The sequence below is a fragment of the Oncorhynchus gorbuscha genome, linkage group LG15, assembly GCF_021184085.1.
Source record: "Oncorhynchus gorbuscha isolate QuinsamMale2020 ecotype Even-year linkage group LG15, OgorEven_v1.0, whole genome shotgun sequence".
Taxonomy (NCBI): domain Eukaryota; kingdom Metazoa; phylum Chordata; class Actinopteri; order Salmoniformes; family Salmonidae; genus Oncorhynchus; species Oncorhynchus gorbuscha.
The window spans coordinates 41,421,673-41,439,006 of record NC_060187.1 but is presented as its reverse complement, the minus strand read 5'-3'; the positions used below and the strand labels follow the sequence as shown (position 1 = coordinate 41,439,006).

The 17,334-nt window shown below is 42.9% G+C and overlaps 1 protein-coding gene across 3 annotated transcripts in view; it reads left to right on the top strand.

The window, feature by feature from the left end:
- The window catches only part of LOC123997144 (mucosa-associated lymphoid tissue lymphoma translocation protein 1 homolog), a 21,755-nt gene extending 4,421 nt beyond the window's left edge, over window positions 1–17,334 (top strand). Inside the window, exons 2-18 of one of the 3 annotated variants that reach the window (XM_046301233.1) lie at window positions 3,677–3,831; window positions 10,200–10,347; window positions 10,597–10,763; window positions 10,901–11,031; window positions 11,558–11,708; window positions 11,889–12,076; window positions 12,262–12,358; window positions 12,566–12,610; window positions 12,727–12,768; window positions 12,938–13,141; window positions 13,259–13,436; window positions 13,550–13,624; window positions 13,713–13,840; window positions 13,971–14,120; window positions 14,329–14,486; window positions 16,125–16,259; window positions 16,539–17,334. In XM_046301233.1, coding sequence (XP_046157189.1) covers window positions 10,211–10,347; window positions 10,597–10,763; window positions 10,901–11,031; window positions 11,558–11,708; window positions 11,889–12,076; window positions 12,262–12,358; window positions 12,566–12,610; window positions 12,727–12,768; window positions 12,938–13,141; window positions 13,259–13,436; window positions 13,550–13,624; window positions 13,713–13,840; window positions 13,971–14,120; window positions 14,329–14,486; window positions 16,125–16,259; window positions 16,539–16,997 — 2,445 coding nt within the window. In that variant the 5' untranslated portion in view covers window positions 3,677–3,831; window positions 10,200–10,210 and the 3' untranslated portion in view covers window positions 16,998–17,334. Of the gene's footprint in view, window positions 1–3,676; window positions 3,832–8,367; window positions 9,120–10,199; window positions 10,348–10,596; window positions 10,764–10,900; window positions 11,032–11,557; window positions 11,709–11,888; window positions 12,077–12,261; window positions 12,359–12,565; window positions 12,611–12,726; window positions 12,769–12,937; window positions 13,142–13,258; window positions 13,437–13,549; window positions 13,625–13,712; window positions 13,841–13,970; window positions 14,121–14,328; window positions 14,487–16,124; window positions 16,260–16,538 lie in introns of those variants that run through there. The other 2 variants (XM_046301232.1, XM_046301231.1) reach the window with 2 other exon arrangements.

Genomic DNA, 17,334 nt, shown 5'->3' with positions numbered 1-17,334 from the left:
AAGTCTGAATACTTTCCGAATCCACTGTAATCCATGGTATCCAAGGATGTACCCTTATTCTCTTGGGACATTCACTGGGACCTTTAAATCTGCAGACAGGGTTTCACAGCTCTCAGTATCCGAGGACAGAAAACATCAACAAGAAACAGGCTGCATTATACTGAAATTAGACAGCCCTGAATATTATGTTGCTATATCTCTCTGTCCTCAGTTTTTCTCGCTAGGGACTGGAACTGGAGAATCTTTTACTAATGTCCCCCAACAAAAGGTACTTGCCCTTATCCAGAGTAGCCTACTCTCCATTCTCTGACAGCTGGAACTTCTAGCTAAACCTTTCACCCTTTTCCATGGCTGTTAGCTACCTAGCCATGTGGACAATTGGAGGACTTCCACCAGACTGGTCTTCCAACATGGTGCCTGGTGCGGTTTCTAGGTGATTTGTGATGCAATTGCAAGCCCTTTAAAGTGTGAAGTAGAGGTTTTCACGGGCCAAAACAGTTGGGCTTTCCCACCCGGACCCAGTATGCATAAATATAATATTTTAATATAGAGACCCATTGCAAATAAACCAGAGGACAACTAGACACGTTCCGTATACATTTACATTTACATTTAAGTCATTTAGCAGACGCTCTTATCCAGAGCGACTTACAAATTGGTGCATTCACCTTATGACATCCAGTGGAACAACCACTTTACAATAGTGCATCTAAATATTTTAAGGGGGGGGGGGGTGAGAAGGATTACTTTATCCTATCCTAGGTATTCCTTAAAGAGGTGGGGTTTCAGGTGTCTCCGGAAGGTGGTGATTGACTCCGCTGTCCTGGCGTCGTGAGGGAGTTTGTTCCACCATTGGGGAGCCAGAGCAGCGAACAGTTTTGACTGAGCTGAGCGGGAACTGTACTTCCTCAGTGGTAGGGAGGCGAGCAGGCCAGAGGTGGATGAACGCAGTGCCCTCATTTGGGTGTAGGGCCTGATCAGAGCCTGGAGGTACTGAGGTGCCGTTCCCCTCACAGCTCCGTAGGCAAGCACCATGGTCTTGTAGCGGATGCGAGCTTCAACTGGAAGCCAGTGGAGAGAGCGGAGGAGCAGGGTGACGTGAGAGAACTTGGGAAGGTTGAACACTAGACGGGCTGCGGCGTTCTGGATGAGTTGTAGGGGTTTAATGGCACAGGCAGGGAGCCCAGCCAACAGCGAGTTGCAGTAATCCAGACGGGAGATGACCTGGGAGATGACCAGATGGGTATAGACCTGGTTGGAACTAGAGCCGTCTGATCTGAGTGAGGGAAGCAGCGGAAAATACATTTTTAACCAGAGCTAATAAAGCGTGAGAGGGAGAGTGGTGCCCCTTCAGCAGGCAGCCTATCCTTCTCCTGTAATTTTTTATTTTAATTCCATCTTCCATTGATTAGATATTTCCTAACTTGTGCCACACACAGGGTGAGGCTCTGACTGGATGCCTGTTGCCGCTTTGATGAATTATGATTGGCCAACCACAAGCTACACCCTCCACTTGTGAAAAGCAAGAGAAGCACCATAAATGATCAAGTTTCTCTCTCCCTCTACCTCAATAGTTGCGTTCGGATCTGTGCGGACCCTTCCGGACAAAATTAAACATACCTGAGGCCCATGACAATCATATCAGATCCGACCCAGACACCTGACATTATTTAGAATTCTGGTTCCGGACACTCGGGTCCCTGACCGGGTCTCGGGTATTCAGGTACAGGTGGATCTGTGGATCTGAAGACCTCTAGTGTGAGGTAGCTATCTACTTGCTAGTAGGAGTCTATGTGCCGCTTTATGGTCAGGATGCCCACAGTGATGCACAGTTCCTATCATAACTTCCTGTGTGACTTCATGTGCAATCAAAATAACTCTTTCACCCACACCCACTGAATAATTGCCTGTATCCTCTGTATGCTTTTGCCTGTCCTTATTATCTCGGTAAATTATGAAGTTTATCTCAAGGCACTGCACCTTTAGATTACATCTGAATGTTGCATTGCCACGTAGCATTCAGGACAATATCAAGTTTCAAGTTGTATTAGTCATATGTACAGGATACACATGATATACATCGTCCAACGAAATGCTTAGTTGAAGGTTTCTCCTCGACAATGCAACAAAAATAAACAAATAAAATATATGAAAATGGAATGTAAAGTAAATGACAGTAGAATAGAATAATACATTTTATAATACAGGAAGGCACAATTTATAGTCCAATATTTACACGTGTATTTGTAAGTCGCTCTGGACAAGAGTGTCTGCTAAATGACTTAAATGTAAAATGTAAATGTAAATGTATAAGTTGAGCAGTATAATAAGAGTCTGGTAGCAGCAGGTGTGATGTGTGTGTGTGTGCGTGCATGTGTGCTAAGGTCCGGAGAATCAGAGCAGGTGGTCAAGTCCAGTTCAAGTGTTCAGCAGTCTGATGGCTTGTAGATAGAAGATAGAGCCCGTTGTTGTCAGACCTCATTCTCCGATACCATCTGCACGACGGTAAGGGAGATACCCCAGCTGTTGTGTGGGGTCCTGATGATGCTGCATGCCTTTCTCAGGCACCGTTTCAAGTAGATATCCTGGATTGGTGGGAGCACGGTCCCAGTGACCTACTTGGCCGTCTTCACCACCCACTGGAGGGCCTTGCAATCGTGGACGGAGCTACTCCCGTAACAGACCGTGATGCAACCGGTCAGAACGCTCTCGATTGTGCAGCGGTAGTATTTGGAGAGGACCCGGGGCGGAATGCCAAATTTCTTCAGACGTATTAGGAAGTAGAGATGCTGTTGCGCCCTCTTGACAAGAGTGGTGGTGGTGTTGGTCCATGTCAAGTCCTCAGTGATGTGGACGCAGAGGATCTTACAACTTGTGTCTCTACTGCAGTCCCGTTGATGTGGATCGGTGCATGTTCCCTCCTCTGCTTTCTGAAATCAACAATCTTTTGTTTTGCTCACATTGAGGAAGAGGTGTTTGTCATGACACCACAATGCCAGTTCACTTACCTCCTCCCTATAGGCTGACTTATTGTTGTTGGTTATCAGGGCTACATCCGTGGTGTCGTCAGAAAACTTGATGATGGAGTTGGTGTCGTGCAAAGCCACACAGTCGTGGGTGAACAGGGACTACAGCAGAGGAAAGAGGACACCCCTGGGGGGCCCCTGTGTTAAGAGTCAGTGTGGAGGAGGTGTTGTTGTCAATCCTCACAGCCTTTGGTCTGCCTGTCAGGGTGTCCGTGATCCAGTTGGAGAGGGTGGTGTTGGAGCTTGGAGAGAACAATAGTGTTGAATGCTGAACTGTATTGAATGAACAGCATTGAATGCAGTTCACATACTGTAGGTGTTCCACTTGTCCAGATGTGTTACGGCCGTGTAAATAGCGATGGAAATGGTATCTTCCGTGGATCAGTTGGATCTTTAGCCAATGTTAAATCTATTGCATTCATTAATTTACCAGATTTTTAAGAATTTATATCTATAGATATGGGATCAATTAGATGTATTTAACGTAAACACTGGGCAAAAATGCAGAAGAGCACAAATCATGAGTCCAGTCTTGTTCATGTTCTCAAACTCATTGTTTCCATGTATTATAGTATGACCAGTGATAGCAATGCTGAAGTGTAGAATGAGTCATAACACGTTTTTATCCCAACTTGTTTTCTCTCTGCCAGCTGCCGAAGGGAAAGGCAAAGGCATTGTAAAAGGTGTGCTGAAGGGGCCGGAGTTGTGTAAGGACCCTGTGAAGCTCACCTCTCATGCTGTCGGAGTCAACATTTTTAAGCAAGAAGATAACCCTGCACATAAACCACACAAGGAATACCCAGTGGTAAGTGCTCAAATGTGGTACGACCTTGACAAAGAGAGCTGGAGATCAGTTATGTTTTTGTGGGATATTTTGAGATATAGCTTTCACTTGAAAAATATAAATATATCCTGTTTAATGCTCTACTTCCTGTTAATGCTCTACTTCCTGTTAATGCTCTACTTCATGTCCATGAATATCAGATTTTGTTAGAAACATGTAGCGTTGTGTGTTTTTATTAATGAATAAACACAAAAGCTTTATAAACTATTTAAGTGACACCAAGCTTCTGCCTCCCAGGCTCTTCCAGTTACAGCTGGGTCCCCTTAAGAATATCCACGAGCTGGAGCCAGTTAGCTGTGAATACTGGAAGGTCCTGAGGAAGGAGCACGTGCTTCCCAGGGTCCTAGACACTATAGCGCAGCTGTAACCAGATACTATAATGCAGCTGTAACTTGACTGAGTCAATCCTCTCAGCTTGCATGTCATCTTTCTGCTGAAAGGGAATAACCCATCACCTCGAGAACTTGGACTTTGTACTGTAAACTAAGGCAAATAGAAAGACCTGAATTTTGAATCCATCTCAACTTTTGCCTTTCGATTTCTTATCTCAAATGTTACCATGTCTAGGCTTCTTTGAAAAAGATTACGCATACAGTTATTTTAGAATTATGTGAGGGTATGAGTTTTGATTCACACCTTGCAGACAGCATCTGTAATACTATGTAAACATACAAAAGGATTTCTCTTTTGTCTCTCCCTTCTGTCTCAGTATGTGTAGCCCATCGATGTCTGTTCAAAAAGTGTATAACATTGTTGGCAGTATACAAAGCGTGTGAAAAGTTAGGATTTGGCTTGACACCAATCACATCAGAAGCCAAACGTCATTGACAGAAACAAACTTCAATTGTTGTGTCGTTGTCCTCCAGGGTCTAGCTATCTAAAATCGTCCCTTTTCATGGACAGAGACAGGGATTTGGACTTTTGGTTTTACTTCATTCTCCGTGCTGGCCAATTATTATAAGGGAGAATTCTGATCCAACCATAAATTCATACATTGTTCCCCTCTGGCCTGAGAGGATGGAAGATCACATGTAGATAGTTTAATTAACTGGTCTGACACATCATTGCCCATGAAAGGAAGTTAGGCTTGCGTGCAAGCATTTTAGCCAGGTAGCCTAGGACAACAAAAACTATAAAAGTGTGTACTGTATGACATAGACCGTTTAGGCAACATAAAAGAGTAGGATGGCATTTGCATTTCCCTACAAGTAGGGTGAGTCAACATGTTTTTTCTACTTACACACACACACACATAACTCAGTCCCATGGACTGACATCTTATTTAGCTTAAGTTGATTGGACTAAATCGTTTTTGGTATATTTTAGTAGTCAGATGAAGTGTAACTTACTCCTCAGCCTGAAGTGTCCACACTTGCGCCAGCGAATAGCTAGTTTTTCGCGTAGCACCGACTGGTAAGACGTTACAGGAGGGCGGTCAGGTGTGCTAGCACGGCAGAGGTCCCAAGTTCAGAAAAATTCAGAAAAATGAAGGCCTTGTTTATTCTCGTCACTTGTCAGAGAGAGAACACCTAAATACCTTTTGACCTCTGCTTATTTCTTGCAAGAGTTTGTGTATCAATGGTGAATAAAATGACTGCTTTGATTATTCTGTAAGTGATTATTTTGATTATTCTACACAGTGGCGTGCTCATGGATGCCAAGGGAAGCCAGGCTCCCCCAAATATTTGACCAATACCAAAATATTAATACAATTATATTTCGTCTCTGTGTTTTTATAATTGGAGTGTCTGAATCTCACTGGAGACATCATCGGAGCAAGGGAAACAGCGCCCCTCTGTCTCAGTATGTGTAGCCCATTTATCTGTTGCTATCTGGACCTAAGAAGTATAACATGTTTCCCCCGTAGCATTTGATTGAATGATACCAGCAAGCATTTGGACAAAACTTCAGTGTCGGTTTCTGGTCTGCTTTTGTTGATGTCCTGCAGTAACTAGCTTGCTAAATCATCCTATTCCTAAGCCATGGATGGAGATGGGGATTTGCACTTGTTGTTTTGACTTAATTCTCTGTACAGGCCAATGATTGTGATGGCGATTCTGATCTAACTATAAATTGATATGTTGTGCCACTGGCCTGAGGTGATTGAAGTTGAATATGTAGCCTAGCAGGATCCCATTAACTAGCTAGCAAGAAAGGAGCTTTGCATTGGCATTCAACGAGTCAACAAGTATGGTGAATCCCCCCAAAATTGTTTTGCTTAATCACGCCCACCCACACACACACACACACACACACACACACACACACACAGACTGAAATCTGTACCATGGACAACCACATGACATTTAGCAACATTGATTGAACTAAATTGTTTTGGGTATATTTTAAGTTTGTTTTCAGTGTATTAAACGAAGCATGTATAGCCTTGTTCATTTGATGATGTTTAAATGTTTAAGTTGAAATGGTACTGGAATAGCAGAGGCAGTGCTCCTGTTGTTTTTATGCTGACTTGTGGTAACTGGTTTTAAATCAGTAGTTGTTTAGCAAACTGTTGAAAACATGAACTTGCTTGACCATGCTGCTGGTGAAATTACTGTTACATGCAATATTTGCTTTGTGGATATCACCACTCTGGTTTTGTGATTAAACAAAGGTGTGGTTGAATTTATTCTGCCACTGTGGCTTCCCAGGTAGCACAAAACGTCTGGCTCACATCTGGCCTGGTTCCGGCATGCCAGATCTAAAACTGCTGGCCCGGGTCTGGCAGTGGGATCCTGCCTGAGCCCGAAATGAATGTCGGTACAGACTAGGCCTGAGTCATTCGGGACAGATCTGGCAGTCTGAACTGAGCCAAAGCTGCCATTTTAGGGCCAGAATCGTCCCAGCAATGGCCCAAATCCATTTGATCCCCCCCACACACACCACTGCAAAATAATATGAAGATTAAAATATGTGGAGAGGTGTGCAAAAATAATCAATGTGACATTAAGGAGACGTTTTCATCCAAAGCGACAGCATGTTGTCATGCATTCATTTTCCGTTCGTGGACCCAGGAATCGAACCCACAATTATAACGTTTCCGGCGCCATGGTTTTTTCCAGTGACAGCTATGGTCATTGTTTATTTTGGCTAAATACTAAATTTGTAAATTTAATAGGCTATTGGAATAATTCATGGTTGTAAACTGCAACACTCCTTCAGCCTAGGTAGCAGATGATCAAATGGAAGATATAGGCCTATGTTTTTGGAAAATACAAGTATTCTATGTCTTAGGATACAACACAGTGCAATGAGAAATGTATTATTGTTAGTACACAATTATTGTTTTTGCTGTAAACTGCAGTGATGTAGGCTAATATGAATAACCCCTCAAACATCCTTTTGTGTTTCATGCAGAAATAAAGCCCTGATTATACAACTATTAGGAACATTTTTTGCTTTATTCTCTACAGTACAAGGTCCAGAAAATGACATTAGACCACCCATGGTGTATTTTGTCAAGATGTATCGACGTTTACACATAGGCTATAGCCTATTGTTCTATGGTAGGCCTATGACACTGAGATGTGCTGTCTGTCGTAGACCGTGGTGTAAAGAACTTAAGTAAAAGTACTTTAAAATGATTAATTAAGTCGTTTTTTGGGTATCTGTACTTTAATATTTATATTTTCAACTACTTTTACTTCACTACATTGCTAATGAAAATAATGTACTGTTTACTCCATGCATTTTCCCTGACAAACAAAAGTACTCGTTACATTTTTAATGCATAGCAGGACAGGACAATGGCCCAATTGCACATTTATCAAGACAACATCTGGTGGCCTCACTAAACACACGTTTCATTTGTAAATTATATCTGAGTGTTGGAACGTGCCCCTGGCTATCAGTAAATTTAAATAACAAGAAAATGTTGCTGTTTGGTTCGTTTAATATAAGGAATTTGAAATGATTTATGCTTATTAAGTATATTTTAGCGATTACATTTACTTTTGATACTTAAGTATATTTAAAACCGAATACTTTTAGATTTACTCAAGTAGTATTTTACTTGGTGACTTTCACTTTTACTTGAATCATCATCGGTTCCGCTTTTTGTGTTGTCCATTCTATTTTTCTTTTTACTCAACTATGACAATTTGCAACTTTTTCCACCACTAATTAACATTGCCACCAGCATATGCCTAAATATCTCTAAAGCCATTATACTAAACCAGGATTGGCCGGATGACTGAAATTAATAGAACTGTAAGTGGGGTTCAAAAAATAAATCTGTAGTAAAATCGAATTCATTTATACTAGAGATTATCTAGGGTCATTCTCCATCTAATGGCTAAATGTTTTTTTTTGTATTATTCCATCACCTGCCGAATAAAACATATCATATGGCCCTACTTCTGAAAAAGTTAGATATGCTGAGCAAACAACGCAATTATAACAGGTTGGAATATGGCATTTTTTGTGTGGTTTGGCGTCGCTTGTGATTTTACACATGGACCGCTGCTGTTCTTCTGAAAAAAATGGCCTTGTTTATTCTCGTCACCTTTTGAGATCTACTTATTTCGTGCAAGATTTTGTGTGTAAATGGGGAATATCATTTTTTTTGTTGATTTAAACTTGTTCCGCCACTGTGTGACTGTTGTCTATTTGTTGTCACGGCCTTATTGTATTTCACGGTGGCGTATTAATGAATGGGTTGTAGAGCAAACAACGCAATTATCATACCAGGTTGTAATATATTTTTTTATTGGCTTGGCTTTCTCAGGGATTTTACCCATGAACCGCTAGTGCTTCTGCAGCGTGATGGAGTTGTCTCTTTTGTTGATAGTTCCAAACTTCTCTCTGATACATATTTCCACTGACGCTGAGTTTTGGTGTGATTCTATTGGCGTAGGGAAGGTGAAAGTAAACTTGAGGGGGAACATGGTTGCTTTCATGCAAATACAAGGGACAACACAAAAAGAGGAACCGATGTGAAATGAGAAACAAGACATTGTTCAACCAATTGTGAGAGTTGATTCACACCGAGACGAGATTGGCAAAACGGACTACTCTAGTTCCGAAATATATGATTATTGATAGAGATTTCTGAACTAGATGAGAGCGGTCGGTTTGTCTCTTCTTCCACTGAAAACTATTGAAACAACTTATTGTCTCGTCGAAAACATCGTCGGAATCGGTAAAGAGGCGGGCGTTTGTAAGTTTTGAGATAAAGATACAGTAGTCTCGTTTACGTGGACGAAGAAATTCATCTCAGGTTATTCCGGAAGCTGCTGAATAGAACGCAGGTAAATGGATGCGCTTTCAGTCACTCATTTAAGTGAGCGATACATTCGGATAAATAGGCTATAGCAGTTGACCGACATGTAGGCCTATTCGTTATGTTGTAATGTGCTTGTTTAATTGTTATAGCTTTTAACTAGGCTACGTACAATCCAATCATACAACTATTTTGTCACATGCTTTGCATACTGCCAGTCACCATAAGCATCATCAAGTGAAAGTTGTAACCATAGCATTAAGAATACTAGAATGGACATGAACGTTGTTATGCTCATATAAAGGTCAGCCATTTTGGTCAAGTTTGTCAACCATGGTTTGCCAGTGCTGTGATTAGATATTGTGTAAAACAATGTATTTGAACCATTTATCTGCAGTGTATGTTTGTTAGCTAGCTATAGCAAGCCACTTTTAGAGGAATTATTCCATTAATGGGTCAAATGAACTGCTAATATTCCAACATTCCATTCAAACAATGCAATCAATCCACAGCCTAGCGGACTAAACTCCACTTCCGCTATCCATGGCCATACACTGGCTGAAACTAATTGATGACAGGACTTAGACAGGTTGTAAATGCAACAAGTATTCATATTGTATCATATAATAGCACTCACAGCTTTACAAGAAAACTGAGTCATTTCTGGCCTGTTTACATATATTGTAGATGCTATTTATAAAGAAAATAGGTATTAAACCTGTATAAACTGTATGTATATCACATGCCTTACTTTTCTTTTCATGTATAAGTAAAATCAGGATTATGCCTCTACTGCCATTCATTCCAGTTAGACTATTTGGGATTTTTCCCTGACCAATATGGCTGCCATTTTCTACCCATTCTGAAACTTTGAGGATCTATGCCATACCCCTTCTAGTAATTTAACAGGATATCTATGGTTGGAACAATGTGTCTTCTGTAGTGTGTTCTGTCATCACAGCCACTCAAGGCGTGACTGGCACGATTGACTCTGGATGACCACTGTTACAAGTTTATTCCAAAATGTTTTGAGGACTGTGAAAACTAAGGTCAATAACCATTAGCTGTGTCTTTTCTTCCCTACAAAAAAAAACAATATTGTTTGAAGACAGACTAGAGATGGGTGACTGGAATCTCAGCATTGGGACTTTGAGTGAAGGAGCTCAGAGCAGGTTAGCTGACATGCTGGATAATGCTAAATGTGGATGGAGACAACTTGCCAATGTTGTCACTGAGGAACCTCGATTCCGCTGCAGGTGAGACTTTGAAATGAAACACTCAATGCTAATAGCATTGTTAGAGCTATGATGTTGATAACTGAGTTCGTACCCAATATTCTTCACAGAATAATCTGTCATCTATACCGAATGATAATACTCAATCTGTAACTTTTCTTAATGGTGATGTTGTGAAATTGTGGTGTCTTAATGATGGTATAAGGCCATACAGAGAGAATGTCGATGTTTAGCCTGACCTGTTAGTGGTTTGTCACCATTTATTGACAGTGAGAATGAGATGACCAGCTGTTCGCTCCAGGTGCTCAGCCCGACAGGCAGCCCCAGCCGCTACCTCCTAGAGAGGCTATCTGAGCGCTCCTGCACCCTGGGCTTCCTGCTGCACTGCCTGAAGAAGATAGAGCACCATGAAGCTGTGCAGTACCTCACTGCTAACGGTCAGTCTTAACCTCTGCCTGCCTGTCTCTTTCTCTCTGAAATATATGATATTTGCTATATTTTAGCAACACTACAGGTGTCCTCTGTCACCTTACTTGTTACCTCAGTCACTGTGCGTGTGCATATGTGTGTGTAGTGATGGAGCGGTTTCAGATCACAGTGCAGCCCCAGGCCCAGCATGCTACAGAGGGAGGCAGGGTTGTGCTGGTCTGTAAGGCCATTGGTCCTGCTGCTATGGGCTACCAGTGGTTCAAAGGCAAAGAAGAGGTCAGTCCATTGGATATTACAGTGATTATACACTGAGTATACAAAACATTAAGAACACCTCTTTCCCTGACAGATTGACCAGATGAACCCAGGTGAAAGCTATGATCCCTTATTTATGTCACTTGTTAAATCCACTTCAATCAGTGTAGGTGAAGGGGAAGAGACAGGTTAAAGAAGGAGTTTTAAGCTTTGAGACAATTGAGACATGGATTGTGTAGGTGTGCCATTCAGAAGGTAAATGGGCAATACAAAAGATGTAAGTGCCTTTGAATGGGGTACGGTAGTAGGTGCCAGGCGCACCCGTTAGTGTCAAGAACTGCAATGCTGCTAAGTTATTCACGCTCAACAGTTTCCAGTCTGTATCAAGAATGGTCCGCCACACAAAGGACATCCAGCCAACTTGTTTAATTAAGGGGTTGGGGGGTGCAACTCAATATTAGGAAAGTGTTCCTAATGTTTGGTGTACTCAATGTGTGCCCACATACAGTGTAAAGTGTATGAGTGAGATAATGTATTCTCTCTTTAGGTGCTGGGTGGAAGTGATCCAGAGCTGGTCCTTTGCCCTTTAACCCCAACCCACCAGGGACACTACATCTGCCGGGTCAACCATGGAGAGAACTTTGTCTTCTCCCAGTGGGCACATGTCCGCATTGTCAGGTCAGCCGGCTCCAGCACAGGTAACTCAATTCAACTATATTTTCAAATATAGTTCAATCAGAGAACTAATGTAGTCAATGCACCAATGGTATTAGAAGATCGTCTTGGCATTTAGGCTCTGCCCTTCCTGAATTCATCACATTGACTTCACCTGGCATTTTTTTGTGTCTTAACCATTAGGCCCTTTGGTTGTGTTTCAGGTGTCAGTAGCAGCTTCTTCCCCCCCTCAGTGAGTGGAGTGCGTATTGTTCGTCAGCCCCGGCCCCAGGTAGTAGCTGAGGGGGACTCCTTGTGTCTGGACTGCTTTGCTGAGGCCAACCCTCCTCCTCAGTACCAGTGGTACCACAATAAACAACCAATGCCAACGGGCAAGATAAGCACCCTGAGGGTCAGTGCCGTTTTGGGTCCCCTGAATATATGATTCCTTACCTTTTTTTAAACTCCATGTTTAAAAAGCCTGTATCATAATTATAGGTCCAGTTATGTCAGACATCTTGGGACTTGTATGTGTCTGTTCATTGGCTGTATATGATTGTCATGTTTGGGGTTGTTATGTGTCGTGATTGTCTGCAGATACTGTGTGTGACCACAGCAGATCGAGGAATGTACAGCTGCAGGGTGTTCAACCTGTACCATGAGGTGTGGAGCGACCAGGTCCATGTCAAAATAGGTGAGAGTGGTGCATCTGCAATGATTGTATTGTCTGTTGTTTCTGTTCTGTGGTCAGAATTTTACGACGTATTTTGTATGTTTCCTTTTTAGTGTTGGCTTAGTTGTGAGGATTCGTGCAGAAGTGGTTCTATGAATATGTTTCGATTGTCCCAGAAAGCACATGACACAGTGCTTTGACTGACTTCCTTGTTTGTGGTTTTTGTAGACCCTGGTTCCTCCATTGATGCCTCCTGGGGAGAAATAGACCCTGGTAAAGACATGATAGTATTTTAACCAACTTCACTGTTTTTCTACTCCATGTCGCACCAATGTTTTGGGGTGGTAATGTGATTAATTCATAACCATGTTATAAACTATGTTTTACAGCTGCCACACCTAGCCCTGCCAGGCAGATAAGTAAATTATATGGTAAGTGCAGTAAACAACATAGCCATCTAAAAGAATATGCAGTGTCGAAAAAAAGCTTTAAAAACATAAATGACTGTATATGATTGTCCATTTGAATAACATTAATAACAGAATGTTTTTGATGTGTACTCTTTTTCCTCATACCTTAATTTCCTCTTGTTTGTCAAAGCCACGGACAAGGTGGCTCTTCTGATGGGCAACATGAACTACCTGCACCACAGGCCTCTGCGAGCGCCCATGGCTGACGTGCACGAGATGACCAACCTGCTGCGCCAGCTGGACTTCAAGGTGGTTTCTCTGCTGGACCTCAACTGGCAGGAGATGCACAGCGCTGTAACTGAGTTCCTACTGCTGCTCGACCGCGGCGTCTATGGTCAGTTTAGTTACTATAAGAAATCATAGTAGTTAAATAGTAATATTATTTGCATTGTCCAGCTGTGTCTAATAGTGCCTATCCCTTTCCCGTTCCTCCTCTCCCGTCATGTTCCAGGGCTTCTGTACTTTGCGGGTCATGGTTATGAGAACTATGGGAACAGTTTCATGGTGCCCATTGATGCCCCGGCTTCTTATACCTCAGAGAACTGCCTGTGGGTGCAGGATGTGCTACAGCGGATGCAGGAGCGAGAGACGAGCCTCAATGTATTTCTATTGGACATGTGTCGCAAAAGGTACAGTTCTCAGCATCAACTATGTGATTGGGCTCTATGATAATGTAATAATGATATTGCTGTTATGATGTTGTAAATGAATTCATATCTGTACTAAACTTGTACTGTTTTAGAAACTTGAACGACGGCGTCCCTCCACAACCAGGGCAACTGAAAGTGACCGCAAACATAGTGTTTGGTTATGCCACGTGAGTTGCTTCTCTGCCAACTTAAAGTACCTCTTTCACTCATACACCTATCACAGAATGTGTTATATTAATCTCTGATTATGTCTAGGTGTGTGGATGCAGAGGCCTTTGAGGTGAACAAAGACGACCTGTCCAATGGAATCTTCATCAATTTCCTCAAACAGAGAGTCATGGAGGACGAGAAGGTCACTGTCATGCTGGACAGGGTGGCCGAAGGTATGACTAATGAAGTATAAAAAAAAACGAAAACATATTTTGACGTTTTGTGACACTTGATATCGTGAATATCAATCTTTACAAATGACTGTTAATGTAGTTTCTCTGTTTTGTTCATGTATCTGTACAGACATGGGTCGGTGTGAGATCACACGAGGGCGTCAGGCTCTAGAGTTACGCAGTAATCTTTCTGAGCGGCGTGCTCTCACTGACCGCATCCAGAGCTCCGGCTGCCCGGAGACCACCTCGGCACGCAACCTGCAGTGGGCCATAGCACACGGTGAGACCTTTGGCTAATTCACCATGCATTTTTCAATCAAAGTACATTAGTGGAGTGACCGACTGGGTTTTGAACCAGGTCATATGTGCTACATTATCCCTTTGAGCTAAATCCAATGCATTAGCTCTGGGAGCTGATATGCGTTTTCTGGTAGACCTAAGTAAGCACTGCATGACGGCTTCAATAAGCATGAGCTGTCTCTGTCCAGTTCTTCCAAAGAGCCGTAACCTGCAGTTTGACTGTGGCGTAACGGTGCAGCTGGGCTTCGCAGCAGAGTTCTCCAACATCATGATCATCTACACCCGAATATTGGAGAACCCCAAGGAAATTGCGTCCTGCTCGGCCCATCTCACAGACTTCACTGAGGTTAGCTTCTCCATTGTCAAAATGTCTTAATATGCTCAATAGACTTCAACTGCAGCACAGTCAGGGTTGGTGACTCTTTATTAAACATTTCACAGTAATAAACTCATCAAAAAAGGAAACGTCCCTTTTTCAGAACCCTGTATTTCAAAGATAATTCATAAAAATTCAAATAACTTCACAGATCTTCATTGTAAAGGGTTTAAACACTGTTTCCGTGCTTGTTCAATGAACCATAAACAATTAATGAAAATGCACCTGTGGAACGGTCATTAAGACACTAACAGCTTACAGACGGTAGGCAATTAAGGTCACAGTTATGAAAACTTAGGACACTAAAGAGGCCTTTCTACTGACTCTGAAAAACACCAAAAGAAAGATGCCCAGGGTCCCTGCTCATCTGCGTGAACGTGCCTTTGGCATGCTGCAAGGAGGCATGAGGACTGCAGATGTGGCCAGGGCAATAAATTGCCATGTCCATACTGTGAGATGTCTAAGACAGCGCTACAGGGAGACAGGACGGACAGCTGATTGTCCTCGCAGTGGCAGACCACGTGTAACAACACCTGCACAGGATCGGTACATCCGAACATCACACCTGGAGGACAGGTACAGGATGGCAACAACAACTGCCCGAGTTACACCAGGAGCGTACAATCCCTCCATCGGGGATGTTCGCAATAGGCTGAGAGAGGTTGGACTGAGGGCTTGTTGTAAGGCAGGTCCTCACCAGACATCACCGGCAACAACGTCTCCTATGGGCTCAAACCCACCGTTGCTGGACCAGACAGGACTGGCAAAAAGTGCTCTTCACTGACGAGTCGTGGTTTTGTCTCACCAGAGGTGATGGTCGGATTTGTGTTTATCGTTGAAAGAATGAGCGTTACACCAAGACCTGTACTGGAGCGGGATCGATTTGGAGGTGGAGAGTACGTCATGGTCTGAGGCGGTGTGTCACAGCATCATCGGACTGAGCTTGTTGTCATTGCAGGCAATCTCAACACTGTGCGTTACAGGGAAGACATCCTCCTCCCTCATGTGGTACCTGACATATCAGGATGACATCATCCTGACATGACCCTCCAGTATGACAATGCCACCAGCCATACTGCTCATTCTGTGTGTGATTTCCTGCAAGACAGGAATTTCAGTATTCTGCCAAGGCCAGGGAAGAGCCCAGATTTCAATATCATTGAGAACGTCTGGGACCTGTTGGATCTGAGGGTGAGGGCTAGGGCCATTCCCCCCAGAAATGTCCGGGAACTTGCAGGTGCCTTGGTGGAAGAGTGGGGTAACATCTCACAGCAAGAACTGACAAATCTTGTGCAGTCCATGAGGAGGAGATGCACTGCAGTACTTAATGCAGCTGGTGGTACTGACTGTTACTTTTGATTTTGAACCCCCCTTTGTTCAGGGACACATTATTCCATTTATGCTAGTCGCATGTCTGTGGAACTTGCTCAGTTTATGCCTTAGTTGTTGAATCTTGTTATGCTCATACAAATATTGACATATGTTAAGTTTGCTGAAAATAAACACAGTTGACAGTGAGAGGACCTTTCTTTTGTTTCTTTTGTTTCTGCCATGTGGACATGCAATCACACTTGTTCCGGTTTCCAATTGTGTTCTGTATGATGGCAGGGTTTGGATATGGATCTGAAGATGAGTAATCAGGAGAACCTCCTAGATGCAGGGAGTTTACTGCCAATGGAGATCCTCCTGCCTGCAGAGCTTCCAGGCCTCTACACCCGCCTGAAGGCACTGCAGAGACTTAAGGTCAGGGTTCATTTTACACATTGAAATCTCATGTGTGCTCCACAACAGTGGGACCAGTGTTGGTATTCAAACTCTAAATCAGATATCCTTGTTACCCGTTTTGTTTGGTGAATACGGGAGAGCCCAGAAACCCTGTAAGAACCTTGCTCAAGGTGATTGTGAATCCCTTCTATGTGTAGGCCTATGAGTGATGTGACTATCACCATTTTCACTATCACTATGTGACTATCACCATTTTCTGAGCTCTGACGCATCTGCTTTTGTTTGTTCTCATTACAGAAGGAGTTGACATTCACTGTGTGCCTTCAGTATAAGTATACAAACTTGGATGAGGAGGTCCATGAGAGGCAAACTGTCACTGTGGGCAAACCACTGGTATCCAAACTCAATCTCCACGAACCTCGGCTTCCCCGCTCCTACTCGGCCTCCTCCTCATTCGACCTTCACTCCTTCAGCCATTCCTCCTCCTTCCCAGAGGGCTTTGGGCCAAGCTTCCCTGCCTCAGAGACTTCCTCCATTGGCTCAGCCTCCACCACCTGGTCATATTACTCACAGCCAGGGGTGTCTGCCACCCCATCTTCGCCCGGGAAGTTAAATCTACCTGTGGAGGATGACAGTCCAGAGTTGTTTGATGCTGACGCCCCCCAGCCTCTCACCACAAGCAAAAGCCTGCCTCATGGTCAAGTAGAGGACCTCACATATCGGTTCAGTAACATGCACAACTTCCATTCATGTTAGTCATGTCAATTTGCAGTGTTGTAAGCCGTGCAACCCATTGTGTTTTGTCCACAGACCTACACATTAACTTATAGTGCAACTTACTTTACAACAAATTGATCCCATGACCTGCATTGTTTATATGTTAAAGAATATGTATAGAAAAACTGATGTAATCTCATTTTTTTTAGCTCATGTAATGGGTGTTTGTCTTAATGTTATGAACATATAGTGCCTTAAAGCATAACCATTTGGGCATGCTGTTAATACATTTCTTTCGCATCTTTCACATGATGGATTTAACTTTCTTTTTTTTTAAACAGACATAAATAACTTATTAAAATGTGTTTGAACATTT